Source organism: Drosophila biarmipes, chromosome 3R (genome assembly GCF_025231255.1).
Source record: "Drosophila biarmipes strain raj3 chromosome 3R, RU_DBia_V1.1, whole genome shotgun sequence".
NCBI classification, from domain to species: domain Eukaryota; kingdom Metazoa; phylum Arthropoda; class Insecta; order Diptera; family Drosophilidae; genus Drosophila; species Drosophila biarmipes.
Genome location: NC_066616.1, coordinates 28,777,064 through 28,788,063, shown reverse-complemented (window position 1 = coordinate 28,788,063; position 11,000 = coordinate 28,777,064). Strand labels below are relative to the sequence as shown.

General features: G+C 39.7%; 1 protein-coding gene across 1 annotated transcript in view; it reads left to right on the top strand.

Annotated features, from left to right (window-relative positions):
* Positions 1–2,322: 2,322 nt before the first annotated feature.
* Positions 2,323–11,000, top strand: part of LOC108024651 (disintegrin and metalloproteinase domain-containing protein 12) — a 33,864-nt gene continuing 25,186 nt past the window's right edge. Inside the window, exon 1 of the mRNA XM_017094711.3 lies at positions 2,323–3,076. Within this exon, the coding sequence (XP_016950200.2) occupies positions 2,971–3,076 (106 nt within the window). The 5' untranslated portion in view covers positions 2,323–2,970. The remainder of the gene's footprint in view (positions 3,077–11,000) is intronic.

Here is an 11,000-nt window from a genome sequence, read left to right as displayed (position 1 = left end):
GGCCTGTACCGCTTCAGGAGGAAGGGCCTCAGCGCCAAGGATGACACTTGGGAGCCGGAGTCAAACCTCTCCTGCGAAGGCCTAATTGAGAAGTTATTCCTTCTTTCGAATATTATTTATTAAAAATGTACGAAACAATTTTAAATTTCATTTCAACCATGTGTCCTGAAATGTAATTGAAAAGTTTTACAAGGACGATGAGATTCGTACTATTTGGTTGTCGGCCTGTACCGCTTCAGGTGGAAGGGCATCAGCGCCAAGGATGAAACTTGGGAGACGGAGTCTAACCTCTCCTGCTAAGGCCTCATCCAGAAGTAATTCTTTTCTTCGAATATCATTTATTAGAAATGTACGAAACAATTTTTTGTTGTCGGCCTGTACCGCTTCAGGTGGAAGGGCCTCAGCGCCAAGGATGACACTTGGGAGCCGGAGTCAAACCTCTCCTGCGAAGGCCTAATTGAGAAGTTATTCCTTCTTTCGAATATTATTTATTAAAAATGTACGAAACAATTTTAAATTTCATTTCAACCATGTGTCCTGAAATGTAATTGAAAAGTTTTACAAGGACGATGAGATTCGTACTATTTGGTTGTCGGCCTGTACCGCTTCAGGTGGAAGGGCATCAGCGCCAAGGATGAAACTTGGGAGACGGAGTCTAACCTCTCCTGCTAAGGCCTCATCCAGAAGTAATTCTTTTCTTCGAATATCATTTATTAGAAATGTACGAAACAATTTTTTGTTGTCGGCCTGTACCGCTTCAGGTGGAAGGGCCTCAGCGCCAAGGATGACACTTGGGAGCCGGAGTCAAACCTCTCCTGCGAAGGCCTAATTGAGAAGTTATTCCTTCTTTCGAATATTATTTATTAAAAATGTACGAAACAATTTTAAATTTCATTTCAACCATGTGTCCTGAAATGTAATTGAAAAGTTTTACAAGGACGATGAGAATCGTACTATTTGGTTGTCGGCCTGTACCGCTTCAGGTGGAAGGGCATCAGCGCCAAGGATGAAACTTGGGAGACGGAGTCTAACCTCTCCTGCTAAGGCCTCATCCAGAAGTAATTCTTTTCTTCGAATATCATTTATTAGAAATGTACGAAAAAATTTTTTGTTGTCGGCCTGTACCGCTTCAGGTGGAAGGGCCTCAGCGCCAAGGATGACACTTGGGAGCCGGAGTCAAACCTCTCCTGCGAAGGCCTAATTGAGAAGTTATTCCTTCTTTCGAATATTATTTATTAAAAATGTACGAAACAATTTTAAATTTCATTTCAACCATGTGTCCTGAAATGTAATTGAAAAGTTTTACAAGGACGATGAGAATCGTACTATTTGGTTGTCGGCCTGTACCGCTTCAGGTGGAAGGGCCTCAGCGCCAAGGATGAAACTTGGGAGACGGAGTCTAACCTCTCCTGCAAAGGCCTCGTCGAGAAGTAAATCTTTCTTTCCCTCCAATCCATTGACAGAAGATTTTCTAAGGAGGTTAGTAGGGCCATAAAACCACTACCAATAGTAATTTTAATGTTTAATGGCCAAATTTGCGGGCACATCTTCTGCAGGGAGTGTATGAAGGCCGTAATTTCTTAGAGCTAGGAATTCTTTCGGCTGATGAGCAAGTTTAGTGTAAGGGTTAAAAAAAAATGTTTAAATAAATAAAAGTTTTCCCGCACAAGGCGGGCCCATTGTAGAAACAGCTTGGCGAACATACATACACTGTTTAGTAACAATGCTTTAGGTAGGAAATATTCTAAAAATAAATTTACAGATTCCCTAATAAATCAAGAAAGAGCATTGTGGATTATACTCTTATAATTACGTTGCCAAAAAAAGACTCCAAGGAAATTTGACAAAAAAAAATTAAATAAAATAAGCTGATCATACATAAAATGTACTTATTTAATTGAAAGATTTTATTCAAAAAATATATGATGCAGGCCCAAATGGGGAACCCAACTCTCTGGTGTGCCGTACTTTACTGGGCTGATTCCTGGGTTTCTTACACCATCCTTATAGCTGCTGCTGTTTTAGTGCATTTCCTTTTCAGACAAATCCCGAAAAACCAAGTACAAAAATATCCCACACTAGTAAAAAAAAATACCGACTAAACTCTGTCGCTGTTAGATTTTGAAGCATCTTAACAGCGCTGTTAAATCCTACAGTGACACTTACGTTGTTGCTGTCCCCCTTTCGCCATCCCTGGTTCCGAACTTCGATGAGCGTCTAGCAGAGAAAAGCCCCACACTTACGTTGGCTTACGTTGCACTTACGTTGTCGGCCGTTCGATTCCCGTGTGTGTGCGTGTGGGAGCATTCAAAACAAATTCGGACAGCGAACTGGTAGGTTGTGTCGCGGTCGCCCTGCTCTCGTCGCGCGTGTGTCTGTGCGTTCCGTGTGTGTGTGCGGCGATTGAGCTAAAGTAAATTGAATTAAAGCCCCGAAAATAAAGGCTAAACTGGCACCGACTCGGATATGTGCAAGTGATTTCGGCGAGCGGTGAGCCACAAAGACGCCTCGCAGATTAGAAAATTCCAATAGGAAGGCAAGGCCAAAAGTTCTGCAAAGCACGAGAGAGCGAGTGCGAGAGGGGTGCTGCGAGGAGAGAGCCAACAACAGATAGCAAAACAGAGCACCAGGCAAAAGCCGTTATAATAGCAGCAGCGCTTTGTGAATGTGTGTTGTTTTTGTTCTCGGTTTCGCGCGTGATTAGTTGTTGTTGTCGTTGTTGCTGGAGACCCGGTTTCTTTTTGAATGTTGCAAATGCAAGGGAGTTTTTTCCGAAAGTCCCCATCCTGTTTTTGAAACGAAACCCCAACCGCCGCCGCCCAACCAACCCATCAAACCCGAAAGATGCTGCAGGAAGTGTGATGTCAGCACTCTGGCCCCGCGGCAACAGCAAGTTCTACTATCGCCAGCAGAAAAGCAAATATCCCCCTGCAACACCATCGACGGCAGCCCTGTAGCAACGCTCCAAAGATGTTGCACTTGCACTTGGTGCTGCTGCCGCTGCTGCTGCTCAACACATGCTTGCAACGACACATCCTCCAGCCGGCGGAAGCGACAGCGTTCCAAAAGCCAAAAGGTGAGTGCCGAGCAGTCCTGGGGGAAATGTCCACATAGATACCTTACCCACAGGTGGAAATGTTCCAAATACCCTATGTGGTTACCATGGAAATAGAAACCCACTTTATAAGGAACTACCAAAAAAAATTATACACATCCATTGTTGAAAATGCATCTTACATTTGCTTATAAACAACCTACTTGAAAAACAACTATTTCGAAAATCAATTATTAGGGTAATATATCTGATTTCTTATAAAAATTTATTTAACAAATTTTTAAAAATTAAATGTTAGGATAATTATACAAATATGAAATATTGCTCATAATAAATGAACTTGTTTAGTAAACACTACAAATACCGAAATAATTTAATAATGCTGTCATATGGCGGTGCAATAGGATAGAAGTGGTAGGTCCTCTCCAGGAAAATGCAAACAGATGTCATTAGAAACAAAAGATTTTTTATGAAGTAAGTTATTTAAATTACTAAGAAATGCAATTTTACGTGGGTGAACATTGTATTCTCTAGCTACCCAACCATATTATGGAAAACTGATTCCAATCAATATTTTTGCGGATCTCGAATCGAGTTTGTTGCCTAATCAAGTTCAACCCGCAGGCACGCACAAGTACAGTGGTTAGAAAAGCTCAGCCCAAGAATGTTTTAAATTTATTTCGGCAAAATAGATAACAATTCGAGCAAGTGTTGGTGGTGCCAACCACAGCCAAACCACAAATGGAATGTGGAAATAAGTTAGATAAACTACCAGTTTGTGATTCACTTTGGGGTTGGGCTACTTCCAAAGCGAGGCACATAAAGGCTTGAACCATTAAAATCGCATAAGACAAATGGTAATGGGACTCCCATGTAAAATCAATTAATTTATAGAAATATTTGGCATAGAACAATGAGTTTTCAGGTTTTAGGATAATAATCCTATTAGTAGTAGTGTGTGTATTTTAAGGGATTTTTTTTTTAAACTTATGTATAATGAATGTTACTCATTACCACTGTGCCCTGTTCCATTTCCCTGGCTAAGCCCCCCAACCCGCCTTTGTTAAACTCTCGCCCATCCGAACAACCTTGAAAAACCAGCTTCTATTTTGTTGACTTTGACGCCGGCTGGCCAGTTCGACTAGAGATTCGTTGCAGGGCCTCTGGATTGGCACAGAGATGTATAGATAGAGATGTATAGACGGGCACTGCGACACCTCTTGGCCCTCCCAATCCGCACCTCGAAGCCTGCCACTTTGGCCACTTGGTTATCTGTGGAGTGGCTTTCGCTTTGTTTTGCCCATTTCTGATGAGTGCCATCCGGGGTGTTTGTCGGCCATTGGCAGGTTGGGCGTTTGGCTTATCTGAGTGCGGCGTTTATCAAAATCTCACGTAGTTGCCAGATAGAAAAGGCGCCCCTTGGGCAGCACTTTCCATGCTAATTCACTGATTACCTTCACTCACGTAGCACTACATTTAGCAACTCAAATGATTCGTTTGGCCCTTGTCCGCGAAAAAAAAAAAACCCAAAAAACTACAAAAGTAAAAATTGATTTGAAATGCAGCGGCGTGCTTTACTTTTACTCTCATTGTGGCAGATTTATCTGTCAGTTAAAAACTTTCTTCGGCAACTTTTTCCCTTTACTTCACGGTTAAAAAAGCCTCTTTGTGGGTCACCATTTTTTCCAACACTTCTGGGGTACTGTTAAATCTTTTTTTCAGGTCCGCGTGTATTCACTTTTTACGTGCTTTTCATTGTCATCAATTCTGGCCCCAAAAGGTCAGCGCCTTAGGCGCACACTCGAGCCCGAACTCGAACCTCCATATTCTGGCCAACTCTTCTTTTGGCAACTCGTTTCTTGTTCGCGGCTAAGCTGTTGCCATTGTTCGATTTGCAGTTGCCAACTGGCTGGCGTTTTCTTAACCATTTTTATGTCATTTGCGCAATTATATGGCAAAGCAGCAAGCATAAGCCACAGGCCGAAATGGCCGAAAGTAAGCGGTTAGATGAGGTAAGACTCGTTACTCAAAATTGAGTAGGAGGTTGGCCAGATAATTATCTGAAAAAATGTGTAATAAAGTGTTATTAACTCAGGGGAACAAATAAAAAATGGTTTTAACTATTATAATTACATTATGAGATATAATTTTGTATGAATTATGGCAGAGATTGTAAAGTACCTTTAATACTCACTAAAAAATATCAGAATTTGATCTTTATAATAAAAGGTTGTTCGGTATTATGTCTCCTATGACTTAATTCGTCCGTTTCCTGTCATCTTACATGTTTTTATGCATAATTCCCATGCCTTTTTTGGGACCTCTTCAGGCACGCCCCCAAAACAGATAGAGGTCTGGTTTGTTTTCTTTATCACGCCCTTTGTTTACCCAAGTTGAACAACTTACCATTATCATTATCACGAGCAAAAGGCAAGACAGGAGGATCATTAGTATGCGGCATTGTTGGGGTCTTAAATGGGCTTGGCTAAGAGCGTGGGAGCCGGCTCAACTTGGCCAGAATCAAGTAAACTGCATTGAAATGCAACTGCCCAACTAAATAGTTGTTCACCTACCTAAGTTAGTTGCTAGCTGAGAGGTAACTTAAGTGTTCAGTGATCATAATGACCGTCATAATTGAGGCTCAAGTCAATTTACAGAATTTTCAGATCTTAACTGAACCGAACTGCACATCAAGCGTCTCTTGATTGAGTCAGGTCAAAAGAATTTAAATGGAACGAGCTCCTCCGATACACTTCTTCAATTCCCTGAGTCTCGACTCGCAACGGAAGCCTCTGAGCATGCATATATTAGTAGTGTCTGTCTCCTGGTCTGCGACTTGGAATTGGACGACATTTGCATAAATTGCGTCGCCTCATAGAACGTGTTTAGAGAGCTTGACAAAGGGGTATTATGGATAGACTCCAGGAAATCTACTTGAAAGTCCAGCTTGAGGAGAGGATACCCCGCGGCAATTAAGAAATAATAGATGAATGAGGCAAACTGTCAATATATCAAGTAGTTGAAGAATGAATGCAATGAAATACATGTCTTTTATTCCAGTTAAAGAAGCAAATATCATATATAAGGTTAAGAACTTTAACAAAGTATTCCCCTTTTGTGCAAAGATTTTGTAATCATTTAGCTCTCTTTGTTCCCTATGAAGTGCAATATTACAATCAAATTCCCAGCCCATTGGCCTCCCCCTCACAACTCAGATAGAAATCGATAAAAATGGATTTGCCTTGAATTGAGTGGGTCATTACTATATAATTGTGGCAGAAAGAGGACACGTGCAGCGTGGCCGACTCGCTGATTCACTTTTGACCTGGCCACGTGGCCGGGATTCCCCTCGATTATCATCCCAAAGTGAGGGGTTGGTGCATACGTGTGTGACCAATGCAGGGCCAAGATTAAGCCTAAATTAAAGCTGGTTTAATTGCACCACAAAACACAGGGGAGGGTGCAGGATATAACTTTTGTATTTACCACTCTCGAGACAAAAATACTGAAACAAAGTGTTCGGTTAGAGGGCAACTCGTGTTATTTATGACTCTATTTCCCTAACTTAACCAGGGTGAGTTTTCCCGACAACCCCGCAAAGGAAATGTGGCTTTTGCATTAGTCATTCATTCGGTGGGAGAGAGATTCGGCACCCTGTACAGTGAAGCCAAGAAGGAACGCCCCAAGAAAGCACTTGAGCAACTTTGTTTATGCCAACAGCCAGAGGAAATCACGTTTGTTTGCAGCAGCAGCAGCAATTTCCTCTAAACAGGCAGCCAAACAAATAACAAAGAAATTCCCGCCGTGAGAGATGAAATGCAGTCAAGTTACACGGAGAAATGCAAGCAAGTTTATAAGGTTTTTCATGATATATGTATGATGATAATAATTAATAGAAAATTGTAGTTTAAAAAAAGGTTATAAGGTAGTTTAATACCTTATTATACATCAAATACTAAAAAGTTTTTATGTTACTACGAGGTTTTAGGGTTCAAATTCCAGATATTAAGATGAGGCTCCTTAGTTAACCTATTTGTATCTCAGTCAAACATTAGTCACTGTGGCTAATATATACATCTATCATTTCCTAGAGAGGTATTCTAATTGCATCCCAAATTTACCAGTATTTTGTCACAGTGCACTCCGTCAGGCATCAATTGTGCCTGATGTTGTTATTGTGCAATGCCAATGCAACGCTTGATTGGGAATTTTAACCAGGAAGGGGAGCATAATGGAAAGGGGCTGTGCAGCGCGACTGCAGGGCAAGGCTGAGGTGAAGGAGATGAGCCGGGCACAAGGTAAGCCCCCTCGATGATTAATCAAAATAAAAGAACTGAGGCGAGGTTAGCTGGGAGATGAGACTCGAGCGGTTCAGAGAACAGTGAAAGGCCAAAAGCAATCAAGTGAATAAATAATCATAAAAACGGAGGACAAACCGAGCTCGGGGATCTTAATGGAAAATAGCACTCTGCAGCTCACTCTCTCGTTCTGTTTCGGTTTCGGTTAGGTTAATTTATGCATAGAGCTATTGGGATTTTTGTTGTGCACTGACTGGCATCAGTAATGGGATGCGACGACAACGGCGGCACAAAATATTCGCAACGGAAATGGGACAGCACGCTAGAGTGAATCCGGGAGCAAGCTGGGAATAGACACTGAAAAAAATAATATCCCACCACTTTATACAAATCCCAAAGAAGGAACAAGTCGTATATTAATTCTATATTATTTAAGCAATATTTATTGCTGCACCTTCTCTCAAATAGCATAAAATTATTCTTCTTGAAATTAATAAAAAAAATGTATTTGATTTTATTATTTTTTAAAGTGTGATAGTAGTTTTCCTATTTTTGTAAAGATCTAAGGTATATTTATTTTGATTTAAATTATTAAAATTATTGATAATTGTATATTATCTATTAAAAGTTACAAAATATTTATTTAAAAAAAGAAAAAAAAAGTTTTTTTCACTACTACTTTTTTTTGTTTAATGTGAAATAAAAATGAAAAGAATAAAAAATTTTAAAAATAGAAATCTGATAATTTAGTACCTTTCTGTTTCAAAGCATTAGCCTTACATTTCTCTGATTATTTTTCATAAGAGCATACGTTTCTCGCAGTGCAAGCTGGCACCTCTTCCTGGTTATGGTCAGTGAGCTGGGCTCGGGTTCAGTTTTGGGTTCGTTTCGTGCCTGGACAGTTGCTAATTCACCTTCATTGTGAGTCATTTGCGAACTTTTCGACTGTTGCAGTTGCAGTTGCATTTGCAAATTGCACTTTTCGCAGTCCGACGCACTGGGAATCACTCATGCCCATCGGTCTGTCTCTTTTTATCCAGCCAAACCCCTCTCTTTCACCGGCAGTGCGTAGGTGTGCTCTGTGCTTATTTTGAAAACTAAACAGACGATGAAGAACTGCGGCGACATCCTCTACAATGATGACGTAGCTGCTTTTTGAGGTCACTGAACTGTAAAACACCCGATTTCTGTTTACGTTCTCGTTTTTTACAAAAGTTTGTACAAGTTTTGGTTAACAGCGCTTTGTTGCTGCCATCTGTAAATACATTTTATGTGTTTGCCTTCGGGTCTGTAGAGGTGTTTTTTGGGAGCTTCGCACTTTGTAAATTACACTACCAAGCTAACTGGAACAAGAAAATTTATGGAGGTGCTAGAAATGCTAGAAATGGGTCAGTGTGATAAAACCAGTGAAAGAAATGTGCTAAGCATAAATGATATGCTTTCTAGTTCCCGTTTAGACCATTTTATTAGATCTTTAACTTTAAAATTATGATATGCCAATTATATGATCTAAAATAGTTGAATGATAATTTAAAAAATGTAATATAATAGAAAATATTGTAATAAATAAATTAGCATGATATGATAATATGGTTTCTAGATCAAGTTTTAGTCTGTTTTTAAGCACAAAATTATATTATACCTATAAAACAATCTTAAATAATGTACTGATGATTTTAACAATTCAAACCTAAAAAAAAAGTGGAAAAAAAAATAATCTGAACATGATAGAAATACAAATTAAAGTCACTGAACCTAACGACCATGTTTTTATTTCCCTTCTCTATAGGCCCATTAAAATTGTGTTAGGTCAGGCAAGATGTTGTCACATTATGCTTCCACTATGCTAAACACTTGGTGTAAACCTCAAAAGCCATCCGGCGACCATTAGAGGCTCCTGTAAACAAAACGAAACCTAAATTTTCGACCCATAAACACCGAAACGGAAAAAACACCGTCAACCGTTGGCTAATTGAATTAGCAGGCCGGCGCTAATATTCTGTGGGCTCTCCACCTCCATGAAATTTTATTTTTATCTCGGGAAATTTTGTGCTACACATTTGGAGGCTGGTTGCATCTCATCTGTTATTTTGTTTTACTTTATACTTATACTTCTGCTCCCGGGGATCTGAGCAGTTTTCCTCGATTTATCGAAGAGCGATAAGCAGATGGGGATGTCGCCGCTGAGCTTCTTGCTGGCTGAAGTACATAATATATTGAGAGCAGAGCCAACGAACCATAAAGTAGCCCCCCGACGGTCAAGAGTTTCGGGGCAGGGACTACGGGGGACTGCGGAAAAGTATCTCCGCGCCAAGACAAAGCCCAAAGATTAGAGCAACAGCTCCTCTGCTCCAGCTGAGTGGATTCCATTGTTCAAACGCGTTAATTAATAAATGTGAAAAACAAGGGGGGCGAGTGAAGATGAGGACGGAAAAAATATATTTCAGTGGCAGTAATGCAACTTTTTATTATATAACACATCATATTAAATAATTTATAATAAAAACTGCAAGATAACATAACTATTACGCATTTGCTTTGGAATTTTTATGGACATAATAATTTCTGTTGATGAATATATCACATGTCAAATATTTTGGAACCACAATCTCTCAAAAGATAAATACAAATTTGTATTATTTAAACTAAATTTGGATTTGGCTTATAAAACTAAAAGCAAAAAGTCATTTTAAAGAATAAGGGGTGCTAAAAAGTTGTAACTGTTTTTAAAACGTTACTTAATTTCCCAAGTGCCCTGCAAGTCAAAAGTAATTGTTACACCTGCTTACCCAAGCTCCATTTGCACCTGGCACGTGTCAACATTTTTCTTTGTCGGGCTCTCATTAACCGACATTAGTTAATTGCGGTTATGCAAAGCGTGAAGTTCCAAGGCGAATTGGAAAGTTAGTCATTTAAAGCTGTCACTATCTGTAGGACCATTTTATCGAGGGGTAATTTTGCCTGGCACACACCATTCCCGGAATTCTTTCAATAAAACTTTATTTTATTAAAGCTCCCTTCAACACAACATTTCCGCCGGATGTACAAACGTACTTGCCTTCACTTACATATGTGCCACTCGCAAGGCACTTGGCGAGCTGATAAAAAACTATTTAACATCAAGGGAGCTTATTTATATAAAGTATTCTAGTGGAATTTATGGCAATAGGGTCGATTACTTTTATGTGTTCGGCATGGCAAAACAATGAGTGCTAGATGGTGTTAGGGGAAAGTTTGGGCTATTGTTTCTGGTCTATTAGGCAGCAAATGGAAAGCTCATTAAATAATACAAAATAATAAAGAAAATGCTTTAAAAGATTAAGCTTGGTTTGTTTGGGCTATCATTTCTTTAGGGTCATTCTTCGACTTTAATGGTTTTTTATAAGTAAGCTTTTAATATATATTTTTCCCTTTTTCGGAATAAGTACCCCTTTTTATATAGTGTAATTTATTTATTTACCGTCCTTGTAGAAGCAACCTTGGCTTCAACACTCCTTAAATAATTCCGCAACCTTTTGTGTCCTTCCCACGCCATTTGCAACAATTGCACTTGTTTTACTACATGACTCATTTGGCTTACCACTTACACAATGAGCACTCGCACCTCGAGCACGCCACCCCACTGTGGCTAACCCCACTAACTTAGA